A 23083-nucleotide genomic window follows, 5' to 3' on the forward strand; every position below is an offset into this window, starting at 1 on the left:
TGTTTTTTAAATTTTGCAAATTATGCTCTTGTTTAAAACATATGGGGTGAAGAAAGCAAATACTTAGACTGTTTTCTTTATTAGTTTTAAACTTCTAAATGTGTCTACTCACTGTTATTATAAATATTTCGCTTACGTTGTTTAAAAAAAAAAAAAAAAGTCAAGGAAGCAAGTATAATTTTTACAAACAGGCAAAAGTCGTAATCACGCTTTAAACCCCGGCGTCTCATTGGGTGAGCGAGGCTTGGCTCTACTGTGATTGGCCATTAACATTCCGTTCCCTTCTTTAGGGAGTGACAGTCGGGCAAAGTTCCCAGAGAGAGATAAGCTGAAGCAGTTGACAGTTCTGCCTTCTCTGCAGTTGTCTCTCCCGTTGGAAGTTAGGTGCTGCACAATGCTCCGTGCTGTCTGTGGTAACGTCTTTTCCAGGGTCTCCCGTGTGCCCTTAGGGATCCAAATCAGCAGGTTTTCTGCTGCTGCCATCCCCGCACCTAACCCAAAGGCAGAAGTGCATTTTAATAAGGTAAGTCTAATTTCTCTTCAGCTAACAGCAGATTCGTGCAGTACTGAGACTTTACAAGCTGCAACTTTATAACGAGAAACTAGCTTGGATGAAAATGCAACTAACCCGTATGTAGCATGTTTTTCTTTTACTAGTTCTGGTTTGTACTTGTAAATATGCTGGCTATTCGCCAAGCCTAACGATAGTACAAAAGCAGCCATGGCATGTGGTAAGACACAATACAGAACAGGGCATTTCTTTAGTTTAGTTTTTTTTTTCCGTTAGTACTGGGGAGAAAAATGCTTTGGTCAGGCTCTTATAACTTCTTTATAGGTATACAACACATGAACTCCATTCTGCTGGCATTAAAGGGATATGAAAGTCAAATTTAAAGTTGCACAATTCAGAGCATGCACTTTTAAATGTTCTTTGGTATCCATTGTTGAAAAATATGTACATGTCCTACACTAATAGGACCTAGCTGGGTCGATTTAGGACCTAACTATGGGATCGATTTATCAAGTTGCAGCGCTGCTGCTTGCCTCTGGCAGGCTGAATTCCGCTGCAGAAATTCAGCATTGCATACAAGCGCTATTTAGCACTTGCGTGCAATCCCGCCCCCTACCTGCGCACAGTCAATCACACGTGGGCAGGAGCTGTCCATCTCACCGGTTGGACGAGACCAGGGAGATTTGTAATTCGCCACCTAAGGGGAAGCGAAAGGTTAGGGAAGCAGTGGTCTGATGACTGCTGCTTGTTAAATACGGACTGCAGGCAGTGGTAGGTCGGCGAAGGCTTTCATAAATTGACCCCTTTGTGTGTATCCAGTTCCCAGTAGTGCATTGCTGCTCCTTCAGCAAAGGACAGCATGCAAATGAAGCAAATTTGATAATAAAAGTTGCATGTATAGTTGTTTAACCCCTTAGTGACCAGAGCACTTTTCCATTTTCTGTCCGTTTGGGACCAAGGCTATTTTTACATTTTTGCGGTGTTTGTGTTTAGCTGTAATTTTCTTCTTACTCATTTACTGTACCCACACATATTATATACCGTTTTTCTCGCCATTAAATGGACTTTCTAAAGATACCATTATTTTCATCATATCTTATAATTTACTATAAAAAAATTATAAAATATGAGGAAAAAATGGAAAAAAACACACTTTTTCTAACTTTGACCCCCAAAATCTGTTACATATCTAAAACCACCAAAAAACACCCATGCTAAATAGTTTCTAAATTTTGTCCTGAGTTTAGAAATACCCAATGTTTACATGTTCTTTGCTTTTTTTGCAAGTTATAGGGCCATAAATACAAGTAGCACTTTGCTATTTCCAAACCATTTTTTTCCAAAATTAGCGCTAGTTACATTAGAACACTGATATCTTTCAGGAATCCCTGAATATCCCTTGACAAGTATATATTTTTTTTTTAGTAGACATCCCAAAGTATTGATCTAGGCCAATTTTGGTATATTTCATACCACCATTTCACCGCCAAATGCGATCAAATACAAAAAATTGTTCACTTTTTCACAAATTTTTTCACAAACTTTAGGTTTCTCACTGAAATCATTTACAAACAGCTTGTGCAATTATGGCATAAATGATTGTAAATTCTTCTCTGGGATCCCCTTTGTTCAGAAATAGCACACATATATGGCTTTGGCGTTGCTTTTTGGTAATTAGAAGGCCGCTAAATGCCACTGCGCACCACAAGTGTATCATGCCCAGCAGTTAAGGGGTTAATTAGGGAGCTTGTAGGGTTAATTTTAGCTTTAGTGTAGTGTAGTAGACAACCCCAAGTATTGATCTAGGCACATTTTGGTATATTTCATGCCACCATTTCACCGCCAAATGCGATCAAATTAAAAAAAACGTAAAATTTTTCACAATTTTAGGTTTCTCACTGAAATCATTTACAAACAGCTTGTGCAATTATGGCACAAATGGTTGTAAATGCTTGTCTGGGATCCCCTTTGTTCAGAAATAGCAGACATATATGACTTTGGCGTTGCTTTCTGGTAATTAGAAGGCCACTAAATCCTGTTGCGCCTCACACGTGTATTATGGCTAGCAGTGAAAGGGTTAATTAGGGAGTTTGTAGTGAGCTTGCAGGGTTAATTTTAGCTTTAGTGTAGAGATCAGCCTCCCATCTGACACATCCCACCCCCTGATCCCTCCCAAACAGCTCCCTTCCCTCCCCCACCCCACAATTGTCCCCGCCATCTTAAGTACTGGCAGAAAGTCTGCCAGTACTAAAATAAAAGGGTTTTTAAAAAAAAATGAAATTTTTTTTTTTAGCATATTTACATATGCTACTGTGTAGGATCCCCCCCTTAGCCCCCAACCTCCCTGATCCCCCCCCCCCAAAACCGCTCTCTAACCCTCCCCTCTGCCTTATTGGGGGCCATCTTGGGTACTGGCAGCTGTCTGCCAGTACCCAGTTTACAATAAAAAGTGCTTTTTTGGGTTTTTTTTGTTTTTTTCTGTAGTGTAGCTTCCCCCAACCCCCCACAAACAAACCCCCACCACCTTGCTGATTGTTTGGATTTTATTTTTTATTATATTTTTTATTTCCCCATTTTCTGCAGTGTAGCGGTTCCCGTGCGCGCCCCCAGCCACCCCCGCCCACGATCCCGCCCCCCTTCAGATCCACATGGCCATCGATGGCCGCCACCCGCCTCCCGGTCCGGCTCCCACCCACCAACGCAGGTAGCCACCGATCTCCGGTGCAGAGAGGGCCACAGAGTGGCTCTCTCTGCACCGGATGACTTAAAAAGGTTATTGCAGGATGCCTCCATATCGAGGCATCACTGCAATAACCGGAAAGCAGCTGGAAGCGAGCAGGATCGCTTCCAGCTGCTTTCCACACTGAGGACGTGCAGGGTACGTTCTCAGGCATTAACTGCCTTTTTTCTGAGGACGTACCCTGCACGTCCTCAGTCGTTAAGGGGTTAAAATCGTTTGTTCTATCTGAATCGTGAAAGAAAAATTTAGTTAAAAATCCCTTTAATTGCCGTCAGTGTTGTCATGCAGAGAGGGCCGTTCTTCTTGTAAATTTACAAAAAACCAATGGCACTACTTCTTATGTAAAGTTGTAGAAAAAGCTCTTCATAACTTCAATATTTCATAATAGACTCTGTCAATACAGAGTGAATGAGTTAATGGTGCTGTGTATTGTCTAAACTTGAAGCAAATTTATGGTGGATTTTGAAAATCCCCCCCAAAAAAGAATACACTTGTAGCACTCAAGAGCTATCAATGTGTGTGTGTATGTATATGTATATATATATATATATATATATATATATATATATATATATATATATATATATATATATATATATATATATATATATATATATATATATATGTATATATGTGTGTGATGAAATTATTTTGTTATTCACAACAAGTATTTGATAGGTAGTTTTCAGAGGTGTGTGGAAAGGGATAATAAAATATAACTTTTATTTACATAATTATATTAAAAGGGGGGGAAAAACACACACACAACTAAAAACACACAAAATCTGGACTCATGTGTTGAGTTTCCTAGTACATCTATATTATATGATTGTCCTTGGTGAATGGAGATAAAGTTGGAACCGTTATAAGAATCAAAACAGAGTAGTACAGGGAAAGGTTGATATCCAGTTGTATAGGTTAATTGGATACAAAATTATGGATATACGTACATAATTTATGAATCTACATGATCAAGATTGATCTAAATTTAATGTCATAAACCACTTATAAGTATGGTTGATATCTGGTTAAATAAGTGTACAATCAGTATTAATCAGGTGCAACTTAACTAAGATTTGACCTATATTGGTTAAGTTTGTCTACTACTAACCAATACAGTCTGTATGTAGGTTGGTAATATTGATAGTGAGGTGATATTACTTGTATTTACATAATAAGTTTGTATTTTATTATGTGAGTAACAATTGTTTGTAATACATTGTTAAATATAGTTCCACCTCTATGATAGCACACTGTAGTATTGGAATAATACTGAAATATGTTGGACTTGTATTACAAGCTTAATAGTATCTGTGTTTCCTATTGGTATACACTTATAAGTGATTTCACTATAAGTGTTGCGGTTTGTGCTCCTTGTCAGCAGTACTGCAACTATGTATTTAATGGTTATTATATACTTTTGGTGTATATTAGCCACACATTGAAAGTTTTATTATTTTTATCTGTTTTTGTATTTTCCTCACAGCATTTTGTGAGTTATTTTTGTATGTAAAGATCTTTCAGAAATGTTTTAGATCTCACAGCACTTTGAATTATTGTGTATGAAAAAAGAATTCAACTTTTGTGTTAGCTACACCGTTTCAGTGAAAAAATATATATAGAAACAATGTTGTAAAAAAATATTTAAGTCTGAATTCATTCAACAGATAAATATTTAAGTATGTATTCCTTCAACATATATATTGTCTGAAGTTGTAATTTGAGCTGCAGTTTAATCACTAACAACAAACTTATATAATCACAATGCTATGCTAATAGGTTTGTCTGATTATATTACAGTACATTTCCTGCATTATGTAGATGTTTACTGTTAATAGATAATTAGTGAAACTGCAGTTCTAACACTGCTAATGAAATACAGGCTGCAGTTCTAACATTGCTGATGACATACAAACTCCTGAGGTTAACGTTGTTGACTATTACAAAAGATTGATTTGCTGTTGATTCAAAAGTTGCTAAAATTGCGGTTATATACCCTGCCTTCGCAGCACTTTAGATACAATTACAGCAACACTATATATTAATGTATGTTGATTATAGAGTATCAGTAATTTTGTGGTTTTGTAGCGATTTTGATCAAAGCCTCATTTGTCTTTTAGATTCGTTAAATAAATCTTGTAGCTACATAAATACTGGAAGATCTACACCCCTGTTAACTACAGTATTTAGGTTCAAACACTACTCATTGTCAGTTATATCAAGCGCTCTAAGCAGTTGTTAGTAATATTAAGCTAAATCTGTTCTTGGTTCAAACGCTGCTCTTTTCAGTTATATCAAGCGTTCTATGCAGCTGTTCGCAATATTAAACTAAGTCTGTTCTTAGTATCCGGTTGTTAGTAAGGTATATTTGACATAAATGTAACTAGGTTTTAGATAAATTGACAAAGTCTCGATTGCCGCTCCATTTTAAAAAAGAGTTCCCCTTAACTCTTAGGTCCCTAACATGTTTCGCCGGTACACCCGGCTTTTTCAAAGGGTATGATTTTTCAAAGGGCCGTTCTTCTTCTCTGCATCAGCTAGCAATGGTGCTGATGGTTGGTGGGTGGGGGGGAGGCGGGTGGGCGGCCCATCGCTGGAGCAGTTCCTAAAGTGCGTGGCAGAGGGCGGGATCGCGCACGCCAACTACACAAGTGTAAAGGCGGGAGGGGGGATAAATGTTGGGGAAAGGGATCTGGAAGGGGGGGGGCAGCTACACTACAGAAAATTGGCCTATTAAAAAAAATAAAACTTTTTTTTTTTTTTTAAAGCAAACTGGGTACTGGCAGTCAGCTGTGAGTACCCAAGATGGCGGCAAATAGATTAGGGGGGGTTAAAGAGCTGTTTGGAGGTGGGATCAGGGAGGTTGGGGGTTAAGGGGGGGGATCCACACTGATATATATATATATATATATATATCAAGCCTTTTATTTTAGTACTGGCAGACTTTCTGCCAGTACTTAAGATGGAAGTGACAATTGGGGGGAGGAACAGAGCTGTTTGAGGGGGGTCAGGGAAGGATCAGGGGGTGGGAGGCTGAGCTCTACACAAACTATTTAGCTTGGGAGGTTTTTTGGTGGTTGTAGATGCGTAAGATTTTAGGGGTCAAAGTTAGAAAAAGTGTGTGGGTTGTGGTATGTTGTTGTTGTCCCCCCCCCCCCCTCATATTTTATCATTTATTTTACTGTAAATTATGATATGATGAAAATAATGGTATCTTTAGAAAGTCCATTTAATGGCGATAAAAACTGTATACATGTGGGTACAGTAAATGAGTAAGAGGAAAATTACAGCTTAACACAGACACTGCAGAAATGTAAAAATAGCCCTGGCCCTTAAGGGTAAGAAAATTGAAAAATGGTCTGGTCACTAAGGGGTTAAAGTGATTGTCAAAGTTAAAATTTTAATTATTCATATAGAGCATGCAATTTTAAACAACTTTCCAATTTACTTACATTAACAAAATGTGCAGTCTCTTTATATTTACGCTTAATCACCAGCTCCTACTGAGCATGTGCAAGAATTTGCAGAATAAACGTATATGCATTTGTGATTGGCTGATGGCTGTCACATGGTACAGTTGGAGGGGGAGTGGAAATAGACATAACTTTTAAAATTGTCAGAAACACATCTACTACTCATTTGAAGTTCAGACTAAGTGCTATTACATTGTCTTGTTATCTTGCATTTGTTGATTATGCAAATCTACTGTTTACTGGTCCTTTAAATATGACTACTGTATAAAGGGCACTTTAATTGTTTGACTTTTTGTTTTTTCTTTCTTTACTACGCGTTTAATTAAACAAACATTTTATATTGCAATCTGATACTGTTGACTACTTCTTAGCCCCTTGAGTGCTAATGACGTCTCAGAGCCGTCATTAGCACTCAACTACCTTTTTTGCAATATGGGGGCCCCCACCTGCTCCTACCCTGGCGATCGAATCTGCATAGTGACAGGCATCGCCGGTGCTTCCTGTTACGTGCGCTGACGTCACGCGCAATGATGTGGTGATGTCACCGCACAACTTTATTTAAAATTGTCAATACAAAGAATAGGGAAAGGGGGAATGCTGCTTAGAAACCCGTATCTCGGGGATCTAAGCTACAGACCCCCACGACCCACCATTGGAAAGGTAATCGCCTAACCTTTCCAATGGTATAAGTCTTGGGGATCTGGGGGGAAAAATAAAGTTAAAATTTTTTATTTTTTTTTGAAAATAGTAAAAACGGAAAAATATTAAATTCAGCTTAGCACTCAAAGGGACATGAAACCCAAAACTTTTCTTTCATGATTCAGATAGAGAATACAATATCAAACAACTTTCCAATTTACTTCTATTATTTAATTTGCTTCCTTCTCTTGTTATCCTTTGATGAAAGGTTTATCTAAGCAAGTTCAGAAGCAGCAGAGAACCTAGATTCTAGCTGTTGATTGGTGGTTGCATAAATATACTGATTGTCATTGGCTCACCTATGTTTTCATATAGAAACCAGTAGTGCATTGCTGCTCCTTCAACAAATGATACCAAGAGAATAAAACAAATTAGATAATAGAAGTAAATTAGAAAGTTGTTTAAAAAATGTATTCTCTATCTGAATCATGAAAGAATTGTTTTTTTTTTTGGGGGGGGGGGGGTTTCATGTCTCTTTAAAGTAAAATATAAACTTGTATTAGTGTACTGACCTGTTGCAAATAGTTATACTGACAACAAATTTTAGATACACCAACAAGAGTACATGGTCCCCTTTTCATAGCTAATAGGACGTATTTATAAGCAAAAGGACATTTCTGTTTGACATATTGTAGTCTCTTTCAAATGAGTGATAACACAAGCATATGTAGGTATGCTCAAGAGCTGACTTTAACCCCTTTAAAGTGGCAGCTATATGCAAGCAGCAATAAAATTGTCACACTATTTTCTATTTGCACTTTAATATCCCTTTAACACTTCTTATCCTGCATGTACAGATCAGTAGTTAAGCACTGAAGAAACGTACATTTATTACTTTTTTCTTTTTGAACATTCAGAGCATGCGGCTTTAAACAACTTTCTAATTTACTTCTCTTCTATTATCAATTTTTTTTTGGTTCTATTTGTATCTTTTGTTGAAAAGCAGGGCCGTAAGCTCAGGAATCTGCCTATATCTGTAGTTTACAAGAGCACTAGATGGCAGCACTATTTCCTGCCATGTAGTGCTCCAGTGGTATGCTCTGTCTTAATTCAAAAAGAACATTTTTGGGTTTCATATCCCTTTAAAAGGCCATTATAGTACAAAAATACGTGCTGTCATTTTAAAATTTGCAACCCTGCACTTTTTTTGTATTTAACACTTGGCCGATTTATCATTGTCTGGCTGATATGATGCGCTGTAGCGGATCTTGTCTGCCAGACATCCCTGAATGCCCACAGCATACGCTGTCGGCATTTAACTTTGCACAAGCAGTTCTGGTGAACTGCTTGTGCAATGCCGCCCCCTGCAGATTTGCGGACAATCGGCCGCTAGCAGGGGGTGCCAATCAACATGATCGGGCTGATTGCAGACTGCAGCCTCAGATGAGGTGTATGAGTTATGGAGCAGCGGTTTTAAGATTAATGTAAGATACATTAGGAGTTGGGACCAATTCGGACCATGATAAATCGGCCCCTTAGTAGAAGCTGTGCAACTAGTACTACTGATTAGATAGCCGCAGTGTTCTGAGGGTCCCTAGCGCAATACAGAAGCTCTAACGATACTTTCAAAGCATTTAAAATGCAAGATTAACCACCAGAACACTTTATTTGCTGATTATGCAGTTTATCTCTTTAATTTTGCAGTTAGCATTATGCACCCTTTCTGATCTAGAGTACAAAGCCTTGTTTAAACACAGTATCTGGAACATATTAAAATGGGCTTGTCAGCAAAAAGTTGCCTCACTTCTTACCTATTGGCCTAAAATCACCTCTTCCCATGTAGAATGCCAGATTGTGCTATTAGTTTACATTTGCTGGAATGTTCAGTGTTACTAATAGTTTGTCAGGATATGCTTCCCTATATCTTTACGTGTGGGTTTTTTTTTGGGGGGGGGGGGGGTAATTTTTATTTTATGTAAACTCAGGAAATATCTTGGCTAAAATCTTAAAATTAAACTTCCCCATCAAAAGAATGGTGTTTTATATTAAAGTGATGGTAAATCCAAGAGTTGACATGCACCGCTATTGGTTTAGTGTCATAACAAATGCTAGGATTTACTATCACTTTATACATTCAGTGTAAGTGGAGTAGTTTAATTCTCGGAATTTCCCTGCTTTATTTACTTGGGGAACTGACTGCAGCGTGTATCCCATGTAATAGAGGCACCCCACTGACAGGCATGCAATCTCAGGGACACCATGTCCTTGCAATCACCAGCCTGGGGTTGCCTTCATAATGCTATTTCTGCAATTTATCACCACTTTATCTTTTTAAAAAAAAGGTGGTATCTTACCCCTACAAGGCTTCATAAAATATATCCCTCCTCGACTAGTTTTTGCTGGAGGGGGTGTGGTGCCGAGGGGTCACTGCTCCATATCTGGTGGTCATGCCCTAGATTGCAACCATTTTGGTCAGCAGTCTTTTCCAAAATTTCGGACAAACTACAAATTATAATCCCCAAACCCCCGAAAGCCTCTTGTTCTGCTCCCTACCTAAAATAAAAGATAAAACTAAATTAGCCCTTCTACTGATCATGTTGACAGGAGCTAAAAAGCTTATTCCGAAGAGATGGAAATCCCCAGAAATACCAACGGTGGGGGAGTGGAGACATCAGGTATCTGACCTAATCTTGTTGGAGAGATACCACTACCTTAAAATCCAAAAATTAGACATTCATGAATATATGTTGGCTATTTGGAATAACACAATTTAAGCACTGGAATTGGAGACGTGTGTGGTGTGTTTTTTTTTGTTTTTTTTTTTTTTTTTTGTTTTTTTTTCTCTCTCCCCCTACCCATGTATTCTTTTCCCCTCTTCTACCCTTCCTCTTCTCCTCCCCCTTTTTTTTTTTTTTTTTTTTTGTTTTGTTTTTTTATATTCTGTTTAAGGATTGTTATACATATTACTGTTTTTAGATTGCATAGATTTTTCCTAGAAAATGTATAAATTACAAAAATCTAGTCTCTGGTTTTAGAGATTTAGAAAGATTGAAACTACAAGGAATGTAATATAGAAAAATTAAAACTGTTACTGTATTAAGAAGGCCCCAACGATGTTCTGGGTGGGACCCTCCAATAATTTATTTTGATGTAATAAGACACTGATTATTATGGTATATGTAAATTGTGCTGCAAACAATGTGATTATGCCTTTACTTGAATACATTTTCTTTGTACTATTTAATTTACATCAAAGCTTTTGGGGGAAAAAAAAAAAAAAACTTCCTTAGAAGCTCCCAGTTTAGCTCAGTTAAAAATGTTAGCTGGAACACCCACTGCAAGTGCTTGTAGCAAAAACAGACACTGCCCCCTCCCTCTGCATATGAAAAAACTTTACAAAACCAGTAGCAAGCTATAGTAGGTATACATCAGTATTCTTCTTAAACTTTTGGGCTTGGTTAGAAGCCTGAAAATCAGTGCAATGTTATTTAAAAATAAGCAAAACTATACATTTTAAAAAAGGGGGGAGGGGAAGCTATATAAATGTATAGTCTACTACATTTATGCAAAGAAAAATCTAGTGTATAATGTCCCTCTAAGTTTCACTGCTGGGGTGCTCACAAAACTGGCTTTAGACGGAACACTTATTGTAACTATTTCCACAACATGGAGTGTAAAGAATACTACAACCAGTAACCTAATTAGTAAATCTATATAGGAGGTATAACAACACTTTAATTCTTTTGCACTATTTGTGTAGTAAACCAGTTTAAAAAGAGATGGGCTACCAGAATCATGCTAAAGTGACAGTAAACCTTTTGAGATCTTAAAGGGACTGTCTAGTCTACTCTTAGATAATTCAGATAGGGCATGCAATTTTAAACCACTTTCAAATTTGCTTTGTTCTCTTGGTATTCTTTGTAGAAAGCTAAACCTACGTAGGCCCATATGCTAATTTTCTAAGCCGTTGAACTGCCTATTATCTCAGTGCATTTTGACACTGCTAGTTCATGTGTGTCATATAGATACCATTTTGTGCTCACTCCCATGGAGTTATTTAAGAGTGAGCACCGATTGGCTACAATGCAAGTCTGTTAAACTAAAATAAGGGGGCAGTCTGCAGAGGTTTAAATTAGGGTTGCACCAATACCATTTTTTTAAGACTGAGTACAAGTAACGATACTTGTTTTCAAATACTCGCCGATACCAATTACTGATACTTTTTTTTTTTTTTTTTTTTTTTTTTTTATATGTCATGTGACAGTTTACCAAGCACAATACAGACTAATTAAGATTCCTTCTTTATAATTATGAAGGACTGTAGCTCAAAAGACATTATGAAATAATAAAACAGGTTTTATTTGTCACAAAGTTCACAGAACATGTTTAGAAATAAAAAATATTACAATAAAATATATTAACAACAATAATAAATAACAAATATAAAATGCAACCAACCAAAAGTGCCATACAGTAAAACAAATAGAACAGAATACTGTTTAATCATGGTGAACAACACTATGGACTAGATTACATTTGACTGGTAAGCTTTACCAATGCTCTCATTACATGTCCTACTCCATTAAACGCTATGGAGTTGGAAATTTGAACAGAGCATTGGTAAACCTTACCAATCAAATGTAATCTAAATCTAGTCCTATAATTGCAGGATGAGTGTTCATTGAGATTAACTTAATTTTTCCTATGAGTACTCTTCCTGCAATTATATAAGCTAAGATGTTCCTCAGAGTACAGTATGTTTTGAACATAATTGTGCAAGATGAGAACTAGCAGTATAAAAGGCAATCTAGCAATTAGAATAATTTTTCAAAAGTTAGTGGCAAGTTCTTTTTAAGGAACAGAACAGAAGCATCTCTGCATGTTCAGCTATATGTCTGTTTTTGCCATCAGTAAGGAGGTTCAACTTTCCACACTACTGCATGGGGCAGAAAGATATTTTTGGGCCATTTTAGCCAGAGCTGGAAATCTCAGTTTATTAACTGCCCAGTACAGTGATCTCTCCTACAATAATACAAATAAGAGCAATTTGTATTGGCAGAACAGTAGTAAACAATTTTTAGTTTAGTCTCCACTCCAGCTTTAAATGAAATGGAAACATGCAGTTTGAAAAAAACACCACAAGATAGCATATGGGTAGGAAGTGGAGGTATCTGTTTAAGTATCGGTGCATTTGCACGAGTACAAGTACTCATGCAAGTACTTGGTATCGATACCGATACTAGTATCGGTATCGGTGCAACCCTAGTTTAAATACAAGATAATACTATAGGTAAAACTTATATTTAATATAAGTGTTTTTTTATGCAGAACTGGGGAATGGGTAATAAAGGGATTATCTATCTTTTTAAACAATAAAAATTCTGGAGTAGACTGTCCCTGTAATATAAAATGTTTAGTTTTGCAATATACTTTATTTATTTTGCCCACTTCATGTAATTTTAGATCTAAAAAACATAATTTTATGTAAGAACTTACAGGATAAATTAATTTCTTTCATATTGGCAAGAGTCCATGAGCTAGTGACATATGGGATATACAATCCTACCAGGAGGGGCAAAGTTTCCCAAACCTCAAAATGCCTATAAATACACCCCTCACCACACCCACAATTCAGTTTAACGAATAGCCAAGTAGTGGGGTGATAGAGAAAGGAGTAGAAAGCATCAAAAAAGGAACTGGAAATATAATTGTGCTTTATACAAAAAAATCATAACCACCATAAACAGGGTGGGCCTCATGGACTCTTGCCAATATGAAAGAAATGAATTTATCAGGTAAGTTCTTACATAAATTATGTTTTCTTTCATGTAATTGGCAAGAGTCCATGAACTAGTGACGTATGGGATATAAATACCCAAGATGTGGTACTCCACAGAAGAGTCACTAGAGAGGGAGGGATACAAATAAAAACAGCCATTTTCCGCTGAAAAATTAAATCTACATCCAAAAAAATAAGTTTTTCTCATAATTGAAAAGAAAAAAACCTTAAATCATAAGCAGAAGAATCAAACAACTGCCTGAAGAACTTTTCTACCAAAAACTGCTTCTGAAGAGGCAAACGCATCAAAACGGTAGAATTTAGTAAATGTATGCAAAGAAGAACAAGTTGCTGCTTTGTAAATTTGATCAACTGAAGCTTCATTCTTAAAGGCCCATGAAGTGGACACTGATCTAGTAGAATGAGCTGTGATCCTCTGATGCGGGGGCCTTACTCGACTCCAATAAGCCTGATGAATCAAAAAGCTTTAACCAAGATGCCAGGAAATGACGGAAGCTTTCTGACCTTTCCTAGAACCAGAAAAGACAACACATAGACTAGAAGTCTTCCTGAAATCTTTAGTAGCTTCAACATAATATTTCAAAGCTCTTACAACATTCAAAGAATGTAAGGATCTCTCCAAAGAATTCTTAGGATTTAGGACACAAAGAGGGGACAACAATTTCACTATTAATGTTATTAGACTTCACAACCTTAGGAAGAAATTTTAAATGAAGTCCGCAAAACTGCCTTATCCTGATGGAAAATCAAAAAAGGAGATTCACAAGAAAGAGCAGATAATTCAGAAACTCTTCTAGCAGAAGAAAGAGCCAAAAGGAACAACACTTTCCAAGAAAGTAGTTTAATGTCCAAAGAATGCATAGGCTCAAAAGGAGAAGCCTGTAAAGCCTTCAAAACCAAATTAAGACTCAGAGGAGAGATTGCTTTAATAACAGGCTTGATACAAACCAAAACATTGAAAAAAACTGAATATCAGGAATTTTAGCAATCTTTCAGTTAAAACCGAGCAGAGATTTGTCCCTTCAAGGAACTTGCAGACAAACCTTAAAGGGACACTGTAGTCAGAAATGAAATGCAAATAACATTGTAGTATAGTTATAAAACTTCTATTTTCTAATGTATATCATTTATTAAATATGTACCCTTTTGTAAATAATTAACTTGGAAGTATTGATTGTTTCCAAACCTACTTGTATGTCAGCAGTTACGGATTCCCAATCCGTACTGACAACAGCAGTTATAAGATGGCGTTTTTCGGAAGTAATGCGCATGCGCGAGTTACCGCAGCGTCACAGGAAACGTCACCATCTGCAGTAGAATAAGGCAAGTCGAATCTATCAGCAGCAGTCGAGTGAGCTGCGCACATAGCGTAAGTACATAGCTTAAGATAGCTTCCAGAATCGCCCTAGAGTAAACGAGCAAACAATACTTATTATGGCATACAATATTTGGCAAGAGATAAGACGTGTCACGTTTCTATAATACGTAGAAATTCTGGATAACAGATTGAATAGATTGTTCCCTCCAATGCGCAAGCGTAAAATGAACATAGATGTGGGTAACTTCGGCTTCTAGGATTAGAAATGCACAGGCTTATTAGGAAGGGTTATGGTGCTAATGATATGCATAGGATCGAAATGTAATTGGTCAATGATTTCATATACACACAATGCCGAAAACGGTGGGCTGGAAAAGGTGACGTCATGGCCGGGTAATATTTATTAAAAATATAAGGTTTGTAAGCTTAATTTATTAGAAAATATAGGTTAGTAGCTTTTAATAGATGATCATTATGCAAAATATGTGACTTGTGTGTAACGAAAAAAGAAAAAAAACAGTAATCCTTTAATCCAAACCATCCTGAAGAAACTGTAAAATTCTAGTAATTCTAAAAGAATGCCAGGAGAATTTATTAGAAGAACACCATGAAGTAAGTCTTCCAAACTCCATAATAAATCTTCCTAGAAACAGATTTACGAGCCTGTAACATGGTATAAAGAGTCGGAGAAACCTCTATCACTAAGCGTTCAATTTCCATACCTTCAAATTTAATGATTTGAGATCCTATGGAAAAACGGACCTTGAAACAGAAGGTCTGGTCTTAAAGGAAGTGGCCAAGGTTGGCAACTGGACAGCCGAACAAGATCCGCATAACAAAACCTGTGAGGCCATGATGGTGCTACCAGAAACACAAACTACTGTTCCATGATGATCTTGGAGGAATAACTAGAGGCAGGAAGATATAAGCAGGTTGATAAAACCAAGGAACTGCTAACGCATCCACCGACTCTACCCGAGGATACCTGGAACTGGACAAGTACCTGGAAAGTTTCTTGTTTAGATGGGAGGCCATGAGATCTATTTCTGGAAGACCCCACATCTGAACAATCTGAAACACATCTGGATGGAGAGACCACTCCCCGGATGTAAAGTCTGACGACTGAGATAATCCGCTTCCCAATTGTCTACACCTGGGAAATGTACAGCAGAAATTAGACAAGAGCTGGATTCCGCCCACGAAAGTATCAGAGATACTTCTTTCATAGCTCAGGAACTGTGAGTCCCACTCTGATTGCAATAGTGGAGAATAACACGCTCTTGAAAAGTTCCATTAGATAAATTTTAGCAATTTATTTGTAACTTCTTTTAAATATATAATTAACAAGCCACCAATACAAAATTCCATGAGGAGCGCCGCACAACGGCTTTTGCGTTTCCGGTATTATCTGTAGTCATAGCCTGACCTGTGCATGTCCTAACATCCTTAAAAATCCTATACTGGTACATTATTGGTCTAAAATGGGGGAGGAGTAGCGCTATTCTCATGAAACACCTGTGTATTTAGCACTTCTTGTGAAGTCACACACATATTAACCAATTCAATATGTGAGAAGAGCAAACATTTGTAAACATATGTCAAGAGGGATATACATAAACAAAAGGTTATAGCAGGCGGAAATAAAAGACGGTTACTTGCCATTCATACATTTTCTATAGGAAATACATTGTCCTTAGTGTGTAACTAGAATACATGCTTGGAATATTGCATTGTTTGTAAACTAGTGTTACGATCTATTGTCATGAACAGATTCCCAAAGCCTACATAAATGTATGGTGTACATCAAAGAACTTCTTTATATAAAAGCTAGTACTGCCTACAAATAACATACTGTAATTGATAGGTATTGGCTTACATGGTATGTATTAAGGTGTAAAACATACTAGTCATTCCCTCTGAATGAAGGCATAGTTATAGGAACAGGAACACACTAACTTTAACATGTGTATGTTTGAGATTCAGCTCACCACTTGGACTATCATAATTTCATTTACTTAGTGTCTCTGATGTAATCTGCCATTTGATGCGAGTGACCACTGCTGCCTAATTCACCTATTGGAATACCAAACGTAGTTTATCAGTATATAAGACACAACGATATAATTGTACTATTGCCTGTCTTTGTTCAGGCTGTCATGATAACCCTGTAATTAGAGATAAATATTGAAAAACAAGTTACATAATTAACATTCAGTAGATATTAGAACTACCACTATAGAACCTACTAGAGTAAAAGATATATGTAAACTTCGAGACCATTCTGTTACTCCCAAAAATTGATTATATCATACTTGGAATTTAGACCTTTCCGGATATTTAGTCTTCAGTTTGAACATCCAAAAAATTTCTCTTGGCAAGAAGTTTGTCCACATCTCCCCCTCTGTTAGATGTTCTCACTTGCTCTATGGCACACCATTTCATTGTGTTCAGATTGCCATTATGGATTTCAGAGAAATGTTTTTTCAGGGGGGTTGAGGATTTGCCTCTTCCAAGAGTAGAAAGATGTTCCCTCATCCTAGACTTGATGTCCCTAGAAGTAAGTCCAATGTACTGGATCTGACACTGTTCACATTTGATCATATAGATGACATTCTTAGACATGCAGTTCAATAGGGACTTTATTTGGAAGACCTCTCTAGTAACGCAGGAACTGAACTCCTTCGTCCTGTCCAAGTACTCACATGGTTTGCACTTATTGTGCCCACAACTATACATGCCTGTGCTCCTCAGTCAGGTACTATTACTGGTTGTGTCCTGCTTCAAAAGTGTTGGGGGACGGGATAGTGCCCAGAGTAGGGCTCCTTCTAGAGCTGCATCTAATTCATTGTTTTACTAGGCTTGTTAATTTATCATCGGCTGCTAGGATAGGAACTGTTTCTTTATTATTTGTACTATCTGTGGATATTGAGAGCTGTAAACTGGTGATACAATTTACACCTGTGAAGGCTTGCTGGGTTTTATTTGCACCTTTTTAAAAGTGTTTAGTCTGTTTCTCGTTGCATTGTTTCCTAGCCTTGGTAATAATATTTCTACAGTAACCCCTTTCATGTAGCCTCTGTTCCAATTCATCTGCTTGCTCTTTATAATCAGCCTTGTCCGAACAATTCCTCTTCAGGCGAATAAATTTGCCTTTAGCCACTGCAGCCGGGGTATGTTTTGTATGGCAGCTCTTCCCATGCAAAAGGGAATTTCCTGAGATAGGCTTTCTATATGTCTTTGTAGTAATAGTACCATCTCTTCATACCCATTAGGGTGAGATCAAGATAATTGATACTAGAGGACTGTATCTCATATGTAAAACAGTCCAATTCGGTTATGATTAAGATAATTAAAATGCTGGACAAACATCTTCATAGGACCCCCTCCATATAAATAGTGATGTATAGGAGATACATAGACAACCTTCTATGTCCTGCTTATACAGGTTTCTATCTCCAAAGATGTGGAAAAATTCCCACCAACCTAAAAATAGGTTGGCGTATAATGGGACAAATTTTGCTCTCATCGCTGTCATATCTTTTGGAGATGGAATACCCCCTCAAATTGAAAAAAGTTATGGGTCAATAGAAATCTGGTCACCCTTAATATAAATTGTTGGAAATCTGTGGTATAATCAGTGAGATTGACATATGCCACAGTTGTGATATAGTCTGTCTGAAAACAAATAAATGTGTTTCTCCTTCCTTCCCCTTTTTTTTTTTTTTTTTTCATCTATCCTATCCTCCAGAAACCGATAGTGGTCTGAATGATTCGGAATATCAATATATGCATCCTGTATGTCTATCGTGGACATATGACCTTGCTGAACAAAAGGCAGAATAGTCCCTTATAGTTACCATTTTGAAAGTTGGAACTCTTACAAAAAGATTCAAAATTTTCATATCCTGAACCGGCCTCAATGATTTTTCTTTCTTTGGTACAATGAACAGATTTGAATAAAACCCAAGACCCTTTCCTGAAACGGAACTAGTATGATTACCCCTGAAAGCTCAGATCTGAAACACACCTTCAGAAACGTTTGAGCCTTCACTGGATTTGCTGGGACGTGTGAGAAAAAAATCTTCTCACAATAGGTCTTAATCAGAAACCTATTTGATACCCTTGAGAGACAATACTCTGAATCCACTAATTTTGGACAGAATCTGACCAAATGCTTTGGAAAAATTTCAATCTGCCCCTCACTAGCTGAGCTGAAATGAAGGCTGCACCTTCATGCATACTTGGGGCTGACTTTGGTTTCTTTAAGGACTTGGATTTATTCCAACTTGAATTAGAAGCTTTAGATTTACCGTTTAGGTCTTTATCCTGAGGAAAAAAACTGAGAACCAAATAACTTATTACATTGGAAAGAAAGAGATAGTAATCTAGACTTAGATACCGTGTCAGCATCCAATATTTAAGCCATAAAGCTCTTCTAGCTAAAATAGCTAAAGACATAGATTTAACATCAATTTTGATGATATCAAAAATAGCATCACAGATAAAATGATTAGCATGTTGAAGCAAGTGAACAATCCTACACAAATCAGAATCTGTTTCCTGTTGCGCTAATCTTTTCAACCAAAAAGTTGACGCAGCTGCAACATCAGCCATGGATATAGCAGGCAAGAGTAGAAATGGCCCCATCAACTCTGGAGTTTAGGGGGAAAAAAAATCCCCAATCTAGCTGCTGGCAAAGGATGCAACTTCTTAAACCTTGAAGAAGAAATAAAAGAAGTACCAGGCCTATTCCATTCCTTAGAAATCATATCAGGAACTGGAAAAACCTCTGGAGTAACCACATGAGGTTTATAAACAGAATTTAAACGTTTACTAGTTTTAATATCAAGAGGACTAGATTCCTCCATATCCAAAGTAACCAACTTAATAATTTACGAATATACTCCATCTTAAAGAGATAAGTAGATTTGTCAGTGTCAATATCTGAGGTAGGATCTTCTGAATCGGATCCACATCAGAGGAGGATAATTTAGTATGTTGTCGGTCATTTGAAATTTCATCAATCTAATGAAGTTTTAAAAGACCTTTTTACGTTTTTATTTGAAGGCGGAGTAGCAAACAAAGCCTTCTGAATCACATCAGCAATAAAATCTTTAATATTCGCAGGGATATCATGTACATCAGATGTTGCAGGAACAGGCATTCTACTAGTACTGATGGATACATTCTCTGCATGCAAAAGCTTGTCATGACAACTGTTACATACTACAGCTGGAGATGAGTGTATCTGTTGTTAGTTTGTGGAGATTTTATCTTTGGTAGAACTGTTATCAGGCAGCAGGATTCCAACAGTGGTTTCTGAGACAGGATCAGATTGAGATATCTTGCAAATGTAAGAGGAAAAAACATACAAAGCAAAATTATTCAATTTCCTTATATGGTAGTTTCAGGAACGGCAAAAAATGCAAAACAACATAGCCCTCTGAGCATAAAAAAAGGCAAGAGTGTCAGGGTTTTTCCCCTGTTTTTGTTTGCCATTGTGCTGCTGGCAGCCATGTTACTCACCTCTCTTGCTGACTCTGGTGCATACTGTGTGATGCCTGCTCATTTCCTGCACTTCCTTTTATGGCCAGACTGGTGTACATCATCCATGTGAGACAGGATGCAGTCTCAGAATTGTGATGTCATCACTTATTATTTAAAGGGCCTCTGTTCAGTATGCTTTGCCCTTGCGTTGTCTCAGACCTGTTTGTGAGAGTTGCTGTGTATTACCTGGCTGTCTGACGTCCCTCCTGGTTCTTGATCTCTGGCTTGTTCCTGACTCTGCTGTTCTCCTTGTTCCTGATTCCGGCTCGTCTGACGACTCTGCTCGTTTGACTTGTGGACTTTTTATTATTTTTTTTGCTATTAATAAAGGTGTGATTATTTTTGCACTTCTCGTCTCAGTCTGATTCCTGGCACCCTGACAAAGAGGCATATAGGAAGTGGGGTTAAAATTAAATTATTTGGCGCCAAGTATGACTCAAAATGAATTTTTCTCTTGTAAGTGTGTTCAGTCCACGGGTCATCCATTACTTATGGGATATATTCTCCTTCCCAACAGGGAAGTTGCAAGAGGATCACCCAAGCAGAGCTGCTATATAGCTCCTCCCACTCAACATGTCATATCCAGTCATTCTCTTGCAACCCTCAACAAAGGAGGTCGCGAGAGGAGCTGGAGTTTTTACTTAATTATTCTTCAATCAAAAGTTTATTTTAAATGGCACCGGAGTGTGCTGTTTTTCTATCTCAGGCAGTATTTGGAAAAAGAAACTGCCTGCGTTTTCTATGATCTAGCAGGCCGTAACTAAGATCGACTGGCTGTTCTCGACATTCTGAGGAGTGGGGGTAAACTTCAGAAAATGGGAATAGCATTGCAGGGTCTCCCGCAAATGAGGTATGTGCAGTACAATATTTTCTGGGAGTGGAATTGACTAAGAAAACACTGCTGGTAACCCGTATGATGTAAGTACAGCCTTAAATGCAGTAGGTAGTGACTGGTATCAGGCTGATAATGTATGCACAGTAGAGTTATTTTTCTAGGGACTAGAATTTGACTGAAAAAATACTGTTAATACTGATATGTGTGAGCCTTAACTGCAGGTTGAAGCGACGGGTAGCAGGCTTAGTATTAACTTTAACACAGCATCTGAAATGTTGTTTTTTTTAAAACGTTTACTGGCATGTTACTCGTTTTGTGAGGTACTTTGGGTGATAAATCTTTTTGGGCATGATTTTTTTCACACACGGCTAACGTTATATTTCTGCATAGAGAACAGTTATATCAGGTCTCCCACTGTTGTAATAGGAGTGGGAGGGACCTTTTTTAGCGCCTTGTTGCGCAGTTAAAATTCTAGCACAGTCTTCCTGCTTCTTCCTCCTTTGATCCAGGACGTCTCCAGAGAGCTCAGGGATCTTCAAATTCGTTTTTGAGGGGGAGGTAATCAGTCACAGCAGACCTGTGACAGTGTGTTTGACTGTGATAAAAGCGTTAAATCTAAATAATTTGATATCCCGTTTTTTGGGTACTGAGGGGTTAATCATCCTTTTGCTAATGGGTGCAATCCTCTGCTAATTAATACATTTAAAGAATTGTTGACTATAACTGAACTAGTTCTTTGTTATTCAATTGTGTTTTTTAAATAAGCGCTGCAGCGTTTTTTATATTGCTTGTAAACTTATTGAAGTAACTTCCAAGCTTGCTAGCTTCATTGCTAGTCTGTTTAAACATGTCTGATACAGAGGAATCTGCTTGTTCATTATGTTTAAAAGCCGATGTGGAGCCCAATAGAAATATGTGTACCAATTGTATTGATATTACTTTGAATAAAAGTGGAATCTGTACCGATAAAGAAATTATCACCAGACAACGAGGGTGAAGTTATGCCGGCTAATCTCCTCACGTGTCAGTACCTTCGTCTCCCGCTCGGAGGTGCGTAAGATTGAGGCGCCAAGTACATCAAGGCCCTTACAAATCACTTTACATGATATGGCTAATGTTATGAAAGAAGTATTATACAATATGCCAGAGTTAAGAGGCAAGCGCGACAGCTCTGGGTTAAGGACAGAGCGCGCCGATGACACGAGAGCCATGTCTGATACTGCGTCACAATTTGCAGAACATGAGGATGGAGAGCTTCAATTCTGTGGGGTGACGGTTCTGATTCGGGGGAGACCGGATTCAGAAATTTTAAATTTAAGCTTGAGAACCTCCGCGTGTTGCTAGGGGAGGTGTTAGCGGCTCTGAATGATTGTGACTCGGTGGCAATCCCAGAGAAATATGTAGGCTGGATAAATACTATGCGGCACCGGTGTGTGTACTGACGTTTTTCCTATGCCAAGGAGGCTTGCAGAGATTATTAGCAAGGAGTGGGATAGACCCGGTGTGCCCTTTTCCCCTCCTCCGATATTTAGAAAAATGTTCCCTATAGACGCCACCACACGAGACTTATGGCAGACGGTCCCTAAGGTGGAGGGAGCAGTTTGTACTTTAGCCAAGCGTACCACTATCCCGGTGGAGGATAGCTGTGCTTTCTCAGATCCAATGGATAAAAAAATTAGAGGGTTACCTTAAGAAAATGTTTGTTCAACAAGGTTTTATATTGCAGCCTCTTGCATGCATTGCGCCTGTCACTGCTGCAGCGGCTTTCTGGTTTGAGTCTCTGGAAGAGGCGATTCGCACAGCACCATTGGATGAATCTTTGGAGCAAGATTAGAACCCTTAAGCTGGCTAATGCATTTGTTTCGGATGCCGTAGTGCTTTTAACCAAACTTTACGGCTAAGAATTCCGGATTCGCCATACAGGCGCGCAGGAGCGCTATGGCTTTAAATCCTGGTCAGCAGATGTAACTTCTAAGGCTAAACTACTAAACATTCCTTTCAAAGGGCAGAACCTTATCGGGCCCGGCTTGAAGGAAATTATTGCTGACATTACTGGAGGTAAGGGCCACACCCTTCCTCAGGACAGGGCCAAATCAAAGGCCAAACAGTCTAATTTTCGTGCCTTTCGTAATTTCAAGGCAGGAGCAGCATCAACTTCCTTCGCTCCAAAACAGGAAGGGACTACTGCTCGTTACAGACAGGTTGGAATGGCAACCAGTC

At 38.0% G+C, this 23083-nt stretch overlaps 1 protein-coding gene across 1 annotated transcript in view; it reads left to right on the forward strand.

Moving 5' to 3' along the window:
* Positions 1-282: 282 nt before the first annotated feature.
* Positions 283-23083, forward strand: part of ALDH2 (aldehyde dehydrogenase 2 family member) — a 291434-nt gene continuing 268633 nt past the window's right edge. The window contains exon 1 of the mRNA XM_053699758.1: positions 283-523. Coding sequence (XP_053555733.1) covers positions 395-523 — 129 coding nt within the window. The 5' untranslated portion in view covers positions 283-394. The remainder of the gene's footprint in view (positions 524-23083) is intronic.

The sequence above is a fragment of the Bombina bombina genome, chromosome 2 (assembly GCF_027579735.1).
Source record: "Bombina bombina isolate aBomBom1 chromosome 2, aBomBom1.pri, whole genome shotgun sequence".
In the NCBI taxonomy this organism is placed as follows: domain Eukaryota; kingdom Metazoa; phylum Chordata; class Amphibia; order Anura; family Bombinatoridae; genus Bombina; species Bombina bombina.